General features: G+C 42.3%; 1 protein-coding gene across 5 annotated transcripts in view; it reads right to left on the bottom strand.

Moving 5' to 3' along the window:
* The window catches only part of FRMD4B (FERM domain containing 4B), a 321,458-nt gene that overhangs the window by 135,520 nt on the left and 165,663 nt on the right, over positions 1-20,275 (bottom strand). Inside the window, exon 1 of one of the 5 annotated variants that reach the window (XM_049097556.1) lies at positions 12,046-12,153. The exons of the other annotated variants lie outside the window; for them this stretch is intronic. Coding sequence (XP_048953513.1) covers positions 12,046-12,069 — 24 coding nt within the window. The 5' untranslated portion in view covers positions 12,070-12,153. Of the gene's footprint in view, positions 1-12,045; positions 12,154-20,275 lie in introns of those variants that run through there. 5 annotated transcript variants of the gene reach the window in all.

Below are 20,275 nucleotides of genomic sequence, written 5' to 3'. Positions count from 1 at the left end.
AAGCTTCATTTACTGCTGCTCTCCTAGCTTCTCGAACAGTGCCGAGCCCATGGCGGGGCTCGCTAACTATGTGTGGAATGAATGAATTTCCCTTTATTTCCATCTGCCGCCCCACTTCTGAGTTTCCTCCCTCTCCCTGTCAAGGTCTCCCTGGCAAGTGAGGGACTCCTCCTGCCTCTTCATTGCCAGATCCCAACCAGCTGTGTTGCTATCCTTCTGGAATCTTTCAAACCATTGGAACTCTTCTCCCTGCAGAATGAGGCCACCGTGACCTTAAAGCATAGGTGAAAGATGTTTCCAGCTTTTTCATTCACAAGCAGAACTGAGCATGTGTCATTGTGCTCTGTTGGCAAGTTTCTCCCCACTTCTGCGGTGGCCGTTTTAATCTCGGTTCTGCTCTGCCTCCAGCAGAAGGGACAAGTCTTGTGAGAGGAGATCTCACCCAACAACACACAGCTGTATCCAGGGAACCAAATATTTTCCCCTGAGGCCCTGCCTCAGCATTGCTTCTTGGCCTTGCTGTTCTGGAATAGCCTCTCTGGAGGTAGAGAGGGGCTGGGTCACTTAAACAAAAACAAAAACAAAAAACGTGGGTGCTTCTGGCAAGAGTGACCTGGATGGTGGCTTCTGCAAACTCATTGGGAAATCATTACATTCCGGAATTCCTAGAGCCTTTTTGATCATATGTGCTTTAGTTGGGGTGGGGGTGTATGGGGTGATAACACAGGGTGGAGCTCGCCCACTCGGCGACTTGGTGCAGGACGGTGGTTTGGGAATCACCGCTCAGAAGTCAGATGGATATGAGGTCTCAGCCTGGCTCTAACTACCTGGCCACTTCAGGCAGGACACTTGCACCCTCTGAGCAGCTGCTGTGCAATGGAAATATTTTTGCCTCATGCTCTGTAAGCATTCCATAAGGAGCAGCTAGTGTTACTTTTTTCAAATGTAGTGTATTATTCCAGACGTGTGAAAGTCAAGAGTATAGGCTTCGGAGTCAGACAGACTCAGGTTTAAGCCCCAGCCCTGCTCTTCAGTTCCTGTGTGGCCTAGTCCGGGTTACTTCACTTCTCTTGAGCCTGGTTTTCCTCCATCTGAAAATGGGAATAATGGGCAGCCTGGGTGGCCCAGCGGTTTAGCGCCGCCTTCAGCCCAGGGTGTGACCCTGGAGACCTGGGATCGAGTCCCATGTCGGGCTCCCTGCATGAAGCCTGCTTCTCCCTCTGCCTGTGTCTCTGCCTCTCTCTCTCTTTCTGTGCCTCTCATGAACAAATAAATAAAATCTTAAAAAAAATGGGGATAATAAGCACCCATTTCCCTGGCTTGGGAGGTTCACATGAGATAATATACATAAAAGTGCTTAGCAGAGGGCATGCAGTTTTTAGTAGTATTATATTACATCTTTCATTAATAAAGACCAAGCGATTGCCACACACTCCTTCAGAGCAGCTGTCTTCAAAGGCCACGTTCCAGTGCGAGCAGGTCCTACTCTGCCTTCGAACTCTACTGCACAGAAAGGAACAAGTAGCTCGGGCCGTGTCAGACTTGGTCTGAACATTCTAATTAGTAATAATATCACCTTACCTGTCTAGAGAGCTTCAAAGTTTCAAAGTGCCTTCACTTCTATTTATTCTTTTAAACTTTACACCTTTTAATGTGCCAGAAGTGTCATAATCCGATTTTATGGATGAGGCCACTGAGGTCCAAAGAAGGGATGTGACTTCTCCGTGGTCACACAGCTAGACAGAGCTGAGACTCCCGACTGGAGTTCCTGCTTTCTACTGCCCCAATCCCCTGACCCTTATGAAATATTCACCAAGAAGTAAAGTTAGAAAAGAAAAAAACCCACTAAAATACAAGGCAGCTCCTGCATGCAAAGCTTCCTCTTGTGTGTTTTATAGTGGGAAGGCTTCCATTAACATTAAATTAGAACTGCAAAGAGAATGTAGCTCTCCCGACCCAGGGGTGCTTTGGGGAACCTGCAGTGCTCCATCAGCACGGTTCAGGCTGCCTCCCTTCCTCCCATGTGCTCACTCTGCCAGTCCCCAAAGCCTTTTAGTAGTCTGAAGTCCATGAAAAGAAATGCACTCTTAAAAAATGGGAGCATTTTTTAACAGCCCTAGAGATCAAAGTCTGGGTTTTTCAGGCATGGGAACTATTACTCTAACTACTGACACCTTTTGAGTCCTAGAGGGTTTAAGGCACTGGAGCAGAGTTTTATCAAGAGAGGTGATTTATTTAAACAAGAAAAGTGGATCCTGTAGTGCTGGCGGGGACTGAAGGTGGAGAGCCTTACAGAGGTCACCCCCAGACCTCCATGAATTTTGTGGTTGGAAATTAGGAGTATTTGTAGAACTTTTGTTTTGTTCCATTACAATGCCATTCCTTTTGTTTTACAGCCAGTTGGTGTTCTGCTGAGTTCCTACTGAAATTCATGTGTCTCCTGCCTCTGCAACCACAGTGGTTAAGCAATTAATAAAAACTACATTGGGACACCTGGATGGCCCAGTTGGTTAAGTATCTGACTCTTGATTCAGCTCAGGTTGTGATCTCAGGGTTCTGGGGGCGCATCCCACGTGGGGCTCTGCAGTCAGTGTGGAGCCTGCTTGAGATTCTCTCTCTTCCTTTCCCTCTGCTCATGCTCTCTATCTCTCTAAATAAATAAATAAATAAAATCTTAAAAAAAAAGTTTAAAAACTGCATTGAAGGCAATCAGGGTTATTATTTATTTATTTATTTTTTGCAATTGAGAATATTCTATTTTATCGTTTCTTCCCTCTGATTATATAATGCCAAATTCCCACCAAATTGTGAACACTCTCCATTTTGCTGGTTTCATTCATTGGTTTATTTTGCTTGCTTTATGGCGAATGAGTATTCTTGGAGCACCTACTCTGTGTCAGGCTCCCAGAGATAAAATAATAATTGCCCATTTTTGTTTGGTGGGAGGGGAATCAGACAAATGAATATAATGCCATAATGGAAGTGACCAGAAATTATTTTTCTTTGATGTACAGATAATGAAATATGTCATTTTAAGTGACCTTCTGGCTTTCCTAATCAAGATAGAACAGAGGTGAAAAGGGCCAGTCTTTCGCATCAGGGGCCAGTAGAACTCCCTGAGATGCAAGCAATGCTCTGGTGCACGAGGGCTGTTTGGTATGGCTGACACTTGATGGAGCTATGATCGGGAGTGTCAGCTTTGAGGAGAGGTCCCAGAGGAGGAGAAAGAAAATGGTGGGCTTTACAGCCTCTTCAATTCCTGGCTCTGGGGCCTTGGGCATTTGGTGAAATGTTTTTTGAGCCACTGTTTTCCCATTTGTAAAATGGGAGAATAATACTATCTATAATCCTTTGCATTGATCCCCTTATCTCAAATTAATGGGGTTTTCCTCCCCCTTTATTCCTGCTTGTGATAACCATGGGAGAAACTTAAGTGGTAGGACTGGAACTAAACAATTGGAAAAAATTTTTGGAATAATTTGCTCCTTTCTTCTGCCTGTTAGATGATGCAGGTTGAGTGGGGTAATCTGCTGGACTCCATAAATTGTGACCGCACCATGCCTACGAGGGGCCTTCACTCAATGACCCTTGGGCTTCAGGAGTGCTTATGCAGGAGGTCTGAAGCCTGAATGCCTGGCTTCACATCTCAGCATGACTGCTTTATCAACTATGTGATTACCATCCATTCATGCATTCACAAATATTTATCAAGCTGTAGTTGGGTGCCAGAATTTATCACAGACTCTCGATATTCAGCAGGGACACAGCCAAGGAGCTCCCTTCTTACAGGGCTCACTAGTAGAGGAAACAGCCAACAACCAAGGAAGCTAACCAATACATGGGATGAGTTCAGATCATACTGAGTACTGTGAAAACAAGAAAATAGAATGTGATACAGGAAAGTTATTACTTTAGAGTAGTCAGGAAGGGGCTATTTGAGGAAATGATACTTAATCCGAGATGGGAATGATAAGGAGTCAGCCTTGGGAATACCTGAAAAAAGAACATTCCAGACACAGGGCCAAATAAGTGCTAATGGCCTGTGGTAGGAATGTGCTTTAAGATATGCTGCATAACTTTTTTTCATTATTGCACTCTTAAGGAGCCTCTCTAGACCTAGAGCCCCCCACCCTAACACCCTCCTCCTCCATGAAATTTTAACACCATGAACACATTATATTCCTCTTGGGTGAAGGTGAACTTTGGAGGGCCACAAACTATTCTAATATCTAAGGGTTTTTGTTTTTGTTTTTGGGTTTTTTTTGCCCAAGAACCAAGATTTGCTTCCTTGGAAGTGAAATCTCACCACTGAGAGTCAATAGTTTAAGAAAAAAAATGGCAGCAAGTGTGCCTGGAGCTTAGTCTCCCAAAGGAAAATGACAGGAGACAAGGGCACAGAGTTAAAAAGGGGTTCATCAGTGGCACTCCAAGTGTGTTCCCCACCAACCGGGGCTTGCTAGAAATGCAGAGTGGTGCTCAGGCCATCTGTTTTAGCAAGCCCTCTGGGTCACTCTGATACATACTAAAGTCTGGAAAACACTAGGCTGTGTCATTTCCTTAACTGTGGGCCATAGTAAGGATCATGGACTTTATTTTAACTGTAGGGGAAGGCTCTCAGAGGCTTCCAGGGATGGGGGAGACGTGATCTAGGGACACTCACAAAAGAAAAATCTGGTTACTATGGGATGAGGGCAAGGAGAGACAGAAATGGAAGAAAGAGAAACAAGTCTTCTGGTTCGTGTCTATGAAATGGAGATATGGCTGAGACCAATTTTATAAGGTTGTAGTGAGCATCAAGTGAGCGAATACATGTAAAGAACTTGGCACAGTGCTTGGCAGATTGAAAGCACCCAATAATTAATACAACTATTCTGTTTTGCCCCTTATTTCTCTCTTTCAAACACCCACGGGTTAGTATCCAAATACAGATTCGCCACCCCTTTTAGGTCTCTATTTTTGCCAGTGTTAACCAACTTCAGCAGCTGGTGGGCTAGTAAAGTATCTCTGTGGGCCAGTAAATCTGTAATGTGTTTACAAGGCTGCTTCAGGTCATGGTGAGAGTCCATGGTGTTCTATTCAGTTCCCTTTCTTGTTCTTTTTTACTGTGAGATTTAGCTGCTGGCCTAGAAAATGAAAGTTCATGTAAAACACAAGTTTTAGAATCAGTTCTATCATTAACTTTGGATGGTTTTCACATCTGTCAAATAGGAAGTGCCCTGGGCAGGGAGGCAGGACAGTGTTGTGTTCAGCACGCTTGGACTTTGACACGAGGCAACCCTGGATGCAAGACGTGACTCTGCTGGTGGGACGCTGGGCAGTGAGCCCCTGTAAATCTGTTTCTTTGTCTGGAAAATGTGGATATTAATAGCACCTGCTTACCCCATGGAATTGAGGCTGAAATACCAGAATGCATGGAAAGCATGATGGCCACAAAGTGTGAGCCATGATGATAATGATGATGATGATGAGTGAACCTGCCACAGGTACAACAGGACTATGTGAACCATTATGGAACACGTAGTTCTTTTCTGCCGGGAAAGGCAGAAAACAACTTTTGGCTTAGAAAGGATGTCACTGGGATGGGTTGATGACACACATAAGACATTCTCAAGCAGTTTGTTTTCTATACATATTAGTAGGTTGATCTGAAATAATCCAGCCAGCTCAGGAGAACACTACTCAGTGTCTTTATACGACAGGCATGGAAGGTTCCTGACAGGGTCTTGATGGAGGCATTTACTTTCAGAACTGACCTAATTCAATCAGAAGAAAGCTCCTATCCCTAACACTGCGCACCCACCCCTGCCCGCCTGCTTTCTGCCTAGCCTTCTCCTCCTTCTCTGGGCTCCAGCTACCCGGTCCTCTTCCAGTTTTTCCTCTGTGTCATCTCCTTACCACCTCAAAGCACAAGAGAGTAGGGAAAGCGCACTCTAACCCAATTTATCCTTAAAAATATATGCTAAAAATCATTTTACTATCAAAGCCACAACTCGTGTAGTTGCTATGTTTGAAGTCTGGAGAATCACATTGCCTGGGGCTCAAATTCGGATTCAGCTAATTTGCTAGCAGCACAACCAGGGGCAAAGGACCTCATCCCTTTGTTACTTAGTTTTTTGATCTGCATAATGGACACAATAGCGGTGCCTGGGACAGTGTACATAGAGTGTCTGGAATAGCTCTGAGCTACATAACTGTTATTTATTTATTTAATTAATAATTTAATTAACTGCTATTTATTTATTTAATTAATAATTTAATTGTTATTTATATAAAAAGTATTACTTTTTCTTTTAGCTCTTTGTACTTTTCTTTGCCATACTTTTTACAATTGTAATTAAATAACGATGTGCTTCGTTTACAGTATCTTCCTCCAGGGACCCTATCTGTCTCTTAATCCCTCTTCCCCAGCTTGTAGCACACACCCTGAAGAAGCTGCTGCTCAGTAAACAGCTGTCGAATGAAAAACATTGAGTTGCTTAATTCATTTTTTTAAAATTGAGGAAGCAATATAGTCTTTTTTTCATATAAAATATTGAAAAGTATTACTGGTTATTTTAAAAAGAGGGAAAAAAGGACAATGAATGCAAAGCAAGATTCGTGGGTGCACTGGACCTCAGTACTTGCTCTAATAAAGAGGGGTGCTTGCACCATGAGATGGGAGCTTGGGGGTGTGCATGGTTACCGCAAACAATGGCCTATTGCTCCAGCTCAAATGCAGTGGTTACTGCAAAATCTCTGAAGGTTTTCAGATGAATCCCTGAAGCTAGATGGCTGCTCTAATGGTGAGTGGAGCAATTACCTTCAGGTCCCACTAGAGTGAACTGACTCTCAACTCAAGGCCAAGTACCAAGAGGGAGCCTCCTTCCTCCACACCCTGTTCATTGCCAAAGGTATGACTCCTGTTCCCAGAGGAACAGTATAAATAGCTGTAGAGGATGAGGTGGCAGGACTTGCTCTGCTCTTAGATCCTAAATACCTTTTCTGCAGCCCATGTCAATTCCAGGACACCACACATCTAGGGGCTAAAATAAGGTTAGGTCCTCAAAAGTTCCAGAGAAACTTGTTTCTTGGGGATCATAAAGAGGCCAACTAGTTTCTCACCATTTCTCTGAAAGATACTGTTATTCCAGTTCTTTAACTAGGATACATAGACCTTTCACGGGTCTACTGAAGTGAGAAGGGTTTGAAAACATCACCTCCTCCCCCAATATAAGCAAAATGTGCTGGTGAGACTCTTGCCAGGAAGAGTCTCTATAACTTTGATCAGATTTTTATTGAGTCCATATCCTTCAAGTGATTTAGAACCAGGTCCTTAAAAAGATGGACAGTTGACCTCAAGCCCAAGCTCGAAGGCTGCAATGGACACGTTGTGATCAGTTATTTGTGGATCTGCACCCAGTGAAATCCAGACAAATGGCTATGGGCTCAGGTAACCCCATGTGGCCAAAACGATGGAAGGCTGGCAAGTATTCTTACAGTGGCAAGATGTGCAGAGATCCAAATGTGGAGTGATGAATAACTGGTTCTTACTTATGTCATCGTGAACACGAAGGGCCCTGAGAAAAAATGACCTATTCATTACTGCTTTCTCAATCTGCTGGTGGTGTCTACCTGTTTTACTGACACTTCATTTCCTGGACTTGGGCTAGAGGAATAATAATAATAATAATATTAAATAATGTGAACTGTCTTTTATTAGGTATGGCTTGAGTGCCAGAGGCAGGCTCTAATGCCCTCAACAACCTTATAAGGTCACTTTAACCAGCCCTATCAGAAGGTCAGAGGCGGTCACTCAGTTTCTAAGTGGCAAGCAGAGTTTACACGTAAGATGCAGGACACTGCACTCTTACCACTTCCTCTCTTTTTGGTTTCATTTCGACAGGGCCTATCAAAAACAGAACTCTTACTGATTGGCCCCTGAATGCATTAGTGCCATTGTTTTTTTAATTTTATTTATTTATTTATTTATTTATTTATTTATTTATTTATTTATGATAGTCACACAGAGAGAGAGAGAGAGAGAAAGGCAGAGACACAGGCAGAGGGAGAAGCAGGCTCCATGCACCGGGAGCCCGACGTGGGATTCGATCCCGGGTCTCCAGGATCGTGCCCTGGGCCAAAGGCAGGCGCCAAACTGCTGCGCCACACTGCTGCGCCACCCAGGGATCCCAGTGCCATTGTTGTAGTCAACACTGTTGGATTTCTACCTAAGTACACCCCTGTTGGTTTAATCCTTTTATTCAAAATCAGGTTAATTAAATTCTACTATGCACGGCCATTTCCCACCAAGAACTTGTGAACTCCCCAAGAGTGAATGGCTAACAGACTACAAGTCAAGCTTGTAAGAGCTACAGGGAGTCCGTTTGCACTCTCCTGCTGGTGGAGGCTTCAGAACTGCAGCGGATGCATGGCATTCACCCTTGGGAACCTCTGCCTGGACCATCACGGAGGCAGTGCACCCACCGGAGAAAGAGGTGTTGACTTTGCAAGAATTTGGAATCCACGGAGCCGTGTTACATTTCAGCATAAGAGCTGCATCCAGTATTTACAAGGTCCTGACTTCTTCCTAGAGAGCATCCCAGCATCTGATTCCAGTTTGCAGGTTCAGTAATTCAGCAGTACTTAGTCTGCTCCCACTCCTCTCCTGCCACTGGTTCTACAGGTGCCTGGGTCATTGGAGCCCAGGCCCTCTACTCCTTCCACAGTGAAAAGGAAAATATCAGTGGAGAGGAAGGAAGGAGGGAGAGAAGGATGGGAAAGAGAGGACTAAGAGAGAGGGAGATGGGGGTAAGCAGAGAGATAGAGCTGCCATTTTTCCGGGTGACAGGGAGGTCAATACAGATAGTTAGAGGTACAAATAATTCAGGGCTGGAAAGGAGCCCTAGCATGAGACTAATTCACCCCACAAATATGGACTTGAAAGCCTGGATGGGAAGAATTAGCTGCTCTAAGGCCACAGAGTTTATCAGGAAATGGCAGAGTTAGACCTACAATCCATCGCCTCTCTGTCCACTGAGCCGTTTGGCAACATCCCACTGCTTTACCAGATAAAGATTCTCTCTTATGGAAGGTCAGTTTCTGGCCTAATTCCATTCCTGGTTGGGAAACCCGAACCTGAACACATCAAGTTGAAAAAGTGATATTAAGTAAAATCTTGAAAATAAATATGAGTTCTGCTGACTTGTTTATTCTAAGTTCCAAGGATAGAAGAAAAACAAAACCAAAAGAGAGAATAAAGCAATATAAGAAAACAGAAGTGAACATATCCTTACACCCCCATCTACAAAGGCTTCCTTTAGGGGGAAAAAAAACCCTCTAAAATAAGCAGAAGGTGTCCAATATCTTCCTTTTCTTTACTTACTTTTATTGGAATGATAAACTGCTTGCCTATCCTTGCCACATTATGTAATATATGTTCATGTATATTTGAGCCTATCTTCAGCTTTATCTTTCTGGTTTAAAAAAGTCTTTCATTTACAAATTTTTGCAGTTTTGGGGATCCCTGGGTGGCTCAGTGGTTTAGCACCTGCCTTCAGCCCAGGATGTGATCGGAGTCCTCTCTCCAATCCAGAATCACAGGATCGAGTCTCGCGTTGGGCTCCCTGCATGGAGCCTGCTTCTCCTTCTGCCTCTCTCTCTCTCCATCTCTCTCCTCTCTGTCTCTGTCTCATGAATAAATAAATAAAATCTTAAAAAAAATTTTTTTTTGCAGTTTTCCAATATCAAGCAAAAAAAAAAAACCCAAAAAAGTCTTTATTGGAGTTTCATGAAATCCATCTCAAGGACAAACAAAAGTCTCCTACTTCAACTATGATCTTGAGACAGGTCTTTACTAAGAACTCACCAATATTTTTCAGTTTCTACAATATTTTCCAAGCTATGAGAAAGTGATTGAGTACATTTTTATCCAGTACTACAGCTTGTGGTGAAAGAGACAAGGCAACGGGGTCCTTCACGTACTTGTCTGTTGGTTTTTGCCAAAAGTTGTAAGCAGTGCATAATAAGAAGCAAAACTTCATTTGAGATCAGTTACCACATTTTTAGCCCAAGATAGACATAAATGAGAAATAACCTGATTTCCATGTAATTTGGAGATGCTGGAAATTAGACAAAGCAATCAGCTGGTCCTAGAAACAACACAGTGGTGGACAGGGTATAGAATCAGGACTCTGGAGATTCTAGGCTGTGCCTTGTCCTTAATGGGATATGAGATCTTAGAAACATTTCCCCACTACTCTGGATTTTAATTCTGTCAGTAATAGAATGAAGGGACCAGACAAAGCGACTTACAAGGTTCCTTTGGGCTCAAATATTCCATGGCAAAAACATACTTTACAATTCTACTCAACCAGTGGTCTTTGTCTACCACCCATCCCCCTCTCTCCCAATAGTTTCTGAGCACCTGCTGGGGGGCATGGTATCTGTGGTGAGAGCCTCCATTCTCTCACCACTTTCCTGTGTGTTCCAAATGGAAGGCCAAATAAATGATGCATAGAACACACAGAATATGCTCTGGACTGGAATTTGGAATGTCTGTGACTATCTTAGAACTTCTGCTAAGAAGTGTAGTTTCTGGTTCCTGAGGAGGCTGCATTGCAAGAGAGTCTCACTTCCAGAGAGGTTCTATGGCCTGAATCTAAAGAAAAGGATCATTGAATGTGAGGTGCTGGGTCACCGTAATGCCGGTCTGAGAACCAAGTGAAAGGAACACATTTTGGTTAAGATTATATTCCTTTCTACTCCTTCAGATCATTTGATAACTTTAGATAGAATTAATTTAGAGAGCACCAATTCATTTCTCAGGCTACGCTGTGGTATTATATTATGGCAAGGGGGTATTATCCCAGTCCCTATTGTGATGTATTTATTTCCTTGATGTTTCTCTTCTGTACCCAATCCTACCCACTTCCTCCACAGACTTCCTTCTATACCCAAGGGTTTTACAGTCTCCTGGATGAGACAATTTCCTTTGTTTTCTGAAGTCAACCCAGATTTTCCTCCCCTCCTCCATCTCCAACATCTACCTATCAGAGAAAAAAATGGACATGTGGAGTTAAATTTGATGAGTTTACCAACACCACACTATAAGGGAGGAAAGAAAAAAAAAAAGCTTCCCTTAAATTAGGATGTAGAACTTCCTCTGACAAATCATACAAGTTTTATGAATTAATTAAAAGCCATCCCCCAAAATGATATTCCCAAGGTCACTGCCTTGAGCTGCTGAATTCTGATCACATAGTCTTCACCATAATCTTGACTCCGGGACAGAATTCACTTTCCTGCTGCTTTTTTCAAGCAAGACAGGGACAAATATTCATAGGTCCTTTTAGAAAGGCAACTAATGAGTTCTAGATCCCCACAGAATCTTTGCTGCCAAGTGCCCACAAAGATAGAGAAGTGCTCACCACACACATTGTACTGAGGACATGATTAACAACTGGAAACCCAAAAGTATTTTCATGCTGCTCACTGACACAGTTCCTGCCCTCTCCCTGTCCCTTCCATATCCATAAAGGAGCTTGAGCCTTTAAAATTAACGACCACCAAAAAGCAAAAAAACAAAAACAAAAACAAAAAAAAGAAAGAAAGAAAAGAGAAAGTAAGAAAGAAAAGAAAAAGGGTGTGTGTGGGAGGGGAGCGGTAAGGTAGAGGATTTACTTCAACAACAATTGTTAAGTTCCAAAGTAAAAACAAAAAATCAGCCTTTTAGGACCTTTAAGGGAGCAGAGGTAGCATTAAAAACAATGACAGGAAAACGCTCCAAAAGATGGGTGTTAAGGACCATCTTCATTTCGGTATCAAACTGGACCAGAGCCAACTGTTTTTTGGAAAGAGTAATTTTTTGAAAAGAGCAGAGACAAACTTTTTTTGAAGTTTCCTTTCCTGAATGTTAAATTCTGGAATATTCTGGAGTACTTCGAGGACTCCACCCCAGTATAATATTATAAAATCTGACCAAGATTTTGCTAAGAAACGCCAGTAAGAGCTCACAAAGCCCCGTGACACCGTCTGTAGTCAGAATATTATAAGAGAAATTGTTCTTACCTCCGAACCATGATCTCGGCTCATTTAAAGGGACTGGAGAGAGCGTACAGGACAAAGGACACATGTATTAAGCACTTGTGATGTGTGTGTGTGTGTTTTCTCCAAATCAAAGCTGGTGGAAGTAGGGATCTGAAAACCCTGACGCCTTCCGCTGCCATATAATCGCAAGGAAATGACCTTACCGTTTGTTGCTTTGATTAGAAACAAAAGCCTTTCAACATGAGTCAGGAGAGCAATGGGGAAAAAAAAAAAAACCCTAAAACTTCTGCTATTTCTTTTGGCTACCTAAGGTTTCTCTTCATTACATCTTTAAAACACACGATGAAGTGTTTAATGTTTACTGTTCTACAAACTTCACTGATGATGCATAATGTGGGAAGGATCATTATTTTGTGATGTGCTAGGCGACTGAAGAACCCAACCTTTAATTTCAGCAGTTCAGTCTGTGTGTATTCTGCACAAGGCAGGAGACTGAATGCATATAAACAGAAAGATATTGAACTCAACTGTGTGCCCACACCCATTTCATGCCACTAGCTTTTACACTCATAAAGAAAGTCAGAATTCCATGAGACAGCCTCAGTACTATCAATTAATAGCAGAGATGCCAGTCACAGACAAAAAATCTTGGCAGGATGACTGTGGTCTCAAAAACAGATCTATTTCATCATTTGCATTGTACAGAAGCATTACTATTGGAATTATTCAATGAATAGGGAATAACTGTAGTACATTATGCTCCAAGGTGGGGCAGAAAGAAAAATATACAGAATCCAGGAAAAATAATAAATCTATGGGTTATTTTTAGAACAGTTAAGTAAGAGCTTATGACATGGTACCATGCTTCTCCAATCTAAAAAAAAAAAAAAAAAAAAACCTTCTGAAATTTTGTGCAAGTGTGTGGTATGGTTAAGGATGTGAATTCTAGAGTCAAACCTAGGTTTCTGTGGTTGTTTGTCCTTGGGAGAGTTACTTGACCTTTCTGACAATCCGTTTACTCTTTAGTAAAATGGAAATAAAAATCCCTATCTTGTCAGGGGTGTTGGAGGAATTAAATGAGATGATTGCATACATAACATAAAGAATTTGCCAGATAGATGGGTACATAGGACATGTATTTAATGAGGAAGACTCCCCCCTTCCCTCTACTAAAAAAACTATCTTACCCTCAAACAGTGATGGAGTGGCTTTACCTTGAAGTCCTCAAAAACTGATTACTTTGAACCACAATGTGCAGTCTGGGAAGACACAATAGCCTGAAACAACCTCAAATAATGCCAAGTTTGGATGCTTATTTGGGTCACTTGATAAAATCAGTGGAAAAGGTGGCAAAGAATTCAATACAGACTTACTAATTACTGGTGGGCCTGTGTCCTCACAATTGGATGGGCTGGATATTAGAATAAACTAGTTACCTATTCATCATCTTAAAAGGCCATGCAAGGGCATATGGGTGCCTCAGTTGGTTATGCATCCAACTCTTGATTTCGGCTCAGGTCATGATGTCAGGGTCATGGGATTGAGCCCAGTGTAGGGCTCCCTGCTCAGCAGAGTGTCTGCTGGAGATTCTCTCTCCCTCTGTTCCTCTCCCTCCTCACCCAAGCTCTCTCTCTAAAATAAATAAATAAATCTTTAAAAAAATAAATAAAAGGTCATGCAGCAGGTGGTTATGCTGGAAGACCATGCATATGCACCTCGAGGATGGATGGGAGAAGGAAAAAAGTCATGTAATCATTTTCCCACTGAAATGCCACATATGGAGATTGAAAAAAGTGCTGTAGCTCATATGTCTCAGGCACCAGTGAAGATGTGATTGGGATAGCTAAGAGGATGACTGAAAGATGGGCTTCTGTCTCAAGGTTAATACACAGATGCAGAGAAAGAGGCTGAACAAACCACAGCACAAAGAGGGAGATTGCCAGGCAACAAGCACTCAGATTTTCAATCTATAGAATAAATAAGCTGAAATACTAGGAGTAGATATTCCACTATGTAATCTTCATTCCTAAATTTGTATATATTTAAGTTGACCCCAAACATGTGTTTTGAATCTTTTTACTAGGAAAATGGAGAATTACTTTATATTTTTGTGCAAACTTCTATTTATTTACATATAAATAAATAGAAAACCCTGTAAGTGGCAACTTTTCTCATTGGGTTGGAGAGTCTCTTGAGAAAATTAATGGGACATTTCCAACTGTATGGGAAGAAGTTTCTCCTGTTGAAGGACAATCAGAGTTTTGATAACCAGTTTCAAAATTCAGGCAACTGGATGGGCTAAAACCAGGAAGCCCGGCCAACTTGTAGGGTCAGGTAAATACAGGGGTGGGGCAAAGCCAGGTTACGGCCATGAGAGCACACAGGAGGCTTAAAACAAGAGACTGTCACAGTGCCTGTTGGTTTTGCCTGTTCAGAGTCTGACTCACCTCTTCCTAATCACAGATCCCTGCTTTTCTGTGAGGGTATCATCACAGGGTACAAGATTAGGGTGAGAATAACCTCATGTGCTGCACCTCCCTCCCATCATGGGATGAACATATGATTCAGGAATAATGAAAAAATAAAAAAAAAAAAAACCTACCCCATACTCCTCAGTCACAAGGATCAGAGAAGTATATTTGGTTTTGTTCTGGAATTACAAGGCTGCTGCGATGAGTCTGGGGCTACCAGTGTACCACCTCATGCTGGGCAGAAGAGTGGAAGATAGACTCTGAAGACTGTCTGAATCACTACAACTCCCACTTGTGCTCAAGTTGGTTCTAATTTTTTAAAGACGAATTCACTAGCAAACAAAACACATCCATTTGTGGGAGAACGGATAGCAACAGTTAGATATCATCAGGTAGGTGACCAATGCTGCTCTACAACGGGGTTACTTATCAACCTAGAATTGGGGAGCTTGGCAGGGAGGCTCTGGGTGCAAATCACAAAGCAGTCTAGGTGCCAGGGGTTACGTCTTAGGGAAAGGGATAGCTCCTGTAGTACTCAGGTATCAGATAGAAGGTCTATGATCAGTGAATCAGTTAGGAACTGGTCCTAGAAAACTGGCATTCCAAGTCCCAAACAGGTATAGCAGCAAAACTCACCCTACAACTAATTTGAAACAACAACTCTTTCAAATGGCTCCTGCCAGGCAGCCAGACAGGGGGCAGGGATGAATCTGGATCTAGGGACGTAGACTTTAGGGAGTCCCAGTGGAAAAGAATTTACTCTGGAATAAGTCCAAATGAAATATGAACATATGTGAAATTATGCCTACAAAATGCAATCTGTGACACCATCACATGACCAACAAACTGGTGAGCCTGGACAAGCATACCAATGACTCTGTGGGGACTTCCACCATTGCTGGAAGTGGGAAAAGAAAAATACGCCCACCAATTTAGGAAAAAATACATGGTCATGGTCGTGTAGTCTCGATTTTTAAGGGTATATACAGTCCTAGTAATCTCTGTGAAGAGCTTTGCATTTATCCCAAAAGGATCACAGAACATGATCACAGATATACCTAATGAATGCCAGATACACCAAAACATCCTATCATAGGCGATGTACTGATTTTCTATGACAGCTGAGCTGTCTCTGAACCATTTGTCATAAACCGAGAGGATGTCCTTGAAGGCTGGATCATCTCCTAAATTTAGTGAAATTTGCCCTAAACAGAGGTATATTTCCTTCATTACTCCTCATCTTGCTCTCCTTCCACCTCTAGAACCAATTTTGTTCACTGAACACCACGAACGCGCAGGGTCCTGCGGGGGAAGTCAAGATGAAAACACTTGGGTCCAGGCTCTCAAGGGATTTACAGCTTAGATTGGTGTTTCGCAAGGAGAGTAGAGTGATCATCTTATTTTTCGCCTCACTGCCAGCCCCGTGGTTGAGAAGTTATGCATCCCTGTCATACACATGCTGGCTTCTGTTCTTAATTTCTTATCAATTTGTACGTCAGAGCTCTTTGAATACCTGGTTTTTCTTAGATTTGGATTCACTCCAATAACTATTTTTGGGGTGTCTATTAGGTGCTAGGCCTCATAACAAGAAGCATGCAAGCAGCGTTGTCCCCCATGATCCCATGCTCAGAAATGGCCCATACTTGATGTAATGCTCTGCTGTCTCATAATTCTTAATACTTTTTGAATTGGGGCCCTCACAATTTCTTTTTGCACTGGGCCCTACAAATCATAGCCTGGTTCTAGAGCTGGTTCGCTGGATCCTGGGCTAGGTGGTGGGGACGCAGTGGTGAAAAGGAGAGACATCCATGGGGCACAAGAAATAAAAAATATAAATATACATGAATAAATAAAGGGAGTTTCAGAGGAAGGAGAGACTCATGAAGAAAGCAGGAGGATGTGATAGAGAGCACTGGGTGGTGAGGGTGAGCTTCTGGGGAGGCCTGGAAGGGATGAAGAAGCCAGCCATGTGGCTCCTTTCTTGACTTGTTTGAGCCTATATTACACATGGCACAGGTAAGCTCTAACCTAATACCACGAATGAATAGAATTTCTGTTTTAAAAGGAAGAGCACCAAATACAGAAAACAACTTCATAATTTATTCGAAGCTGGGATGGCATCACCGACCGATAAGGAACATCTGAGTTTACATAAGTTCTCCTTTAGGATCACATGTTTTAGCAGTTGGAGGGGGGACAACGTGTCCAGGAAAAACAACCCCGATGGAAAAGTCTATTACTCATGCTCCCCTCCAGGAAGAAAAAGAGGGAGGTTTCTTGTTCTAGCCAGATTCTCTTGCTTTCTTAACCATAAATGAAAAAACAGAGGTGAAAAAGAAGTAGGGAGAAAGGTAAGCCACCTGAGGGTTCCCCCTCTGTCTGCTTCACAGGGCGGGTGCAGTGACTTCTGATTGGGTGTGACCATGAGGCACATGCAGTTTTTCAGGTGACGGACAGAAAGATGGTAAAATCTGATCTCATCCCCGCGTTTGGAAAAAAGGAACCAAAAAAGGCCTTTGAATTTCAGGAGTTATCCAAAATGCTCCAACATCCATTGAAAAGTGCACGTGTTCACTTTTGTCTAATGTCTAATTTTAAATACTACGTTCAATGAAATAATAGCTAAAAGCCCACATTTACTGAGGGCTAACTGGTACCAGGAACTAGGACCCATGCTTGACACAGATTATCTTCTTTATTCCCCACAACGACCCTCTGAAGTGGATACTAGTTCATCTCCATCTTATAAATGAGAAACTGAGCCCTAGAAAATTTGGCAACAAGGGTCCCCCCAGTTGATTATAGAACAGGATTCGAACCTGGGGCTTATGTTCTTAAATATGGCCCTTCCGCTTGGTTGCTGCGGACAATGAGAAATGCATCCAGGGGTTAGTGTTCAGGCATGCTGCTACGTTTCCTTCCTGTATTTCTGCACAATCTGGTGTTTTGTTTTTGTTTTCCCCTTTCCCGTTCCCTTTGCATTTCTTTAAAAACAAACAAAACGAAACTTTTTATGATGGAAAATTTCAAGCACTTACAAAAAGGGACAGACTGGTGTAATGAACCCGCATGCACCCCGCATCCAGTTTCAACAGCTATGAACACACGGCTCATCTTGTTTCCTCACCCACTTTCTGTCCTTTTGTCCTTTTACTTTTAAGTAAATCTAAGCATTCAAATAATTTCATCTGTAAATATTTCAATATGAAAGATAAGGACTCTTTTTAAAAGCATAACCCCAATTACCTAATATATATTTGTATATTGTATATCTATATATATGTATATATGTTATATATATATTGTTTTATATATATTGTTATATGTATATATATATATAACAATATTGCTTAATATCATCAGATTTCCAGTTAGTGCTCAAATTTCCAATCGTCTTGTTAATGTGGTTTTTTTTTCAAGTTTGAATGTTGATGTGGAAAATGTCCACACTTTGCCATTTGTTGATTTTTCTCTTGTGTCTCTGTTAATCTACAGGTTCTCCTACTCATCTTACTCATTTTCTCTCTTCTTTCTCATTGCAATTTATTTATTGAAGAAATTGGATTGCTTATCTTGTACATTTCACCATCTAAGTTTTGCTGATTACACCTCTAATGGTGTGATTAAACATGGTCCTCTGTCCATTGTATTTCTCACAAATTGGTTGAATCTGAAAGCTTGATCAGAGTCCAGTTGGATCTTCTTTGGTTATCACCTGTGTTCTTTTATTAGGAGAGCCTTCTCTTTTGTGATGCTGGTTCAATAGCTAGATCATTTAATGGATTTAAGTGTTGCAATATGGAGACTTTCTAGTTCTATCATCCTTTATTTATTACCTAGACTATTTCTGTAATGAGATATTTCCTCTCATCCACTAACAGCTTACCCAGTGATATAATTCATAATAGGAGACACAGAGCAAATGCTTGATTCTTTATTTACCAGTTTTCTTTTTCTTCTATCCATCTTACTTTGAACTTAAGCGTTTTCTTTTCACCAATATATCTCCAGTTCTTTTCCCATTCTTTCCTCAAAAGTTTCTTATTTTGAGAACTTTTTTGGTTGGACAAGTCTTCTATAAGTCCTGATCTTAAGTCCCGGACAGATACTATATCAGAAAGCTTTTTTCAGTAAGTAACAAACAAAAAGTGAAAATAACTTTCATAATATGAACCCATGGGGTGCCTGGGTGGCTCTTTTGGTTGAGCATCTGATTCTTGGTTTTGGCTCAAGTCATGATTGCAGGGTTATGAGATCAAGCCCCATCTACAGCTCTGCGAGCAGTGGGGAGTCTGCTTGACATTCTTTCTCTCCACCCCTCCCCTTGCTCATACTCTCTCTTTCTCTCTCAGATAAATAAATAAATTTAAAAAATTAATATGGATTCATTATGTCAATATCTAAAGATAGGACTGTTCCAAGGTTGGTGAGGTCTACATATTAGAAATGCCATCAAAGTCCCAGGTCCCAGGACGCCTGGGTGACTCAGGGGTTGAGCATCTGCCTTTGGCTCAGGGCATGGTCCCAGGGTGCGGGATCAAGTCCTGTGTCAGGCTCCGTGCGAGGAGCCTGCTTCTCTCTCTGCCTATGCTCTGCCTCTCTCTGTATGTCTCTCATGAATAAATAAATAAAACCTTTTTTAAAAAAAGTCCCAGGTCCCTTCTATTTTTCCACTCAGCATGTTCTCCTCAAGCTAACATTCCTCCATGGTTGCAATATCACTGCCACTCCTCCAGGCATCACACATGCCTACTCCAAAAGGAGGACCATGTCTTTCTTCTATGTCTCTTTTTAAGAGTAAAGAGAGCTTTTCAAGAAATGCATCAGCAACCTGTCCCCCTTCCACCACCCATTGGCCAGAGTCATATGGCTCTGGGTCATATGTTTATGCTAACCTGATCACTGGCCAGAGGAAAAGGTCATCATAGTTCCTTTTGGCCACATCTTCATAGCCAATCTGTAATAGAGTGAGCAAGAACTATCCTAAACTACTGTTCCTCTCAGCCCTCACAGCAGCCTGAGACCCTGCCTTGGTGACCTCAGACCTTGAGCAGCTTCATAAACCTTACCCTGGGGCCACAGCAACATTATCATCTTATATGTACTCTATGATATGAAAAGAAGTTGGGAAGCACTGGCTGAGGGACCAGCCAGGATATTCCCAAGTTTCATGGAGGGTGATATTGATTCCTGACCAAATCAGGCCTCTCAGGATAGAAGAAGGAAAAAAAAATGACTCTTGGAAGCAGGTTTGGAAAATGAATAGGAAACAAGAGAACTCAACAGTGGCAAACACAGCCAGTATCATGTCATGCCATCATCTTGTCTGTGTCGTACCCCACTGCTACCTTGATGGTTCTGACTTTCAAACGTTCTGTCTTCCAGCTCACCACACCACTACTCATTTTGAATGCAAGAGCGTGTAGGTATCTGGGAGTCAGAAAGAGGCCTTGGGCCTGTCCCCTCATTGAACCCCAGTGCAGACAGAGGAGGAGCTAGCCCTCTTGGCTGCTATGGTAGGAAGTCTACACTGGGACCTGCCTTTTTGCCTTTGCCAGGCAGACAGCTCCAGAAGGGAGATGGGGTATAGCAGATGCTGATGGTGAGAGCTGGATAGCTAAAACGTGACAAGAGACCTCTTTGAAGGGCTTCCTGTGGCAATTCCAACTTACCCCTGAGTTCGGCTGACCCTGGTGTAATGCTATACACAAACAAATCTGTGGGTCAGGTGCTTCTTGGATAACCACTGGCATTAATGGGACCAGCAGTTTCCATCATCT

Source organism: Canis lupus, chromosome 20 (assembly GCF_003254725.2).
Source record: "Canis lupus dingo isolate Sandy chromosome 20, ASM325472v2, whole genome shotgun sequence".
NCBI lineage: Eukaryota > Metazoa > Chordata > Mammalia > Carnivora > Canidae > Canis > Canis lupus.
The sequence above is the reverse complement of the archived record's forward strand: the minus strand, read 5'-3'. Positions and strand labels throughout refer to the sequence as shown.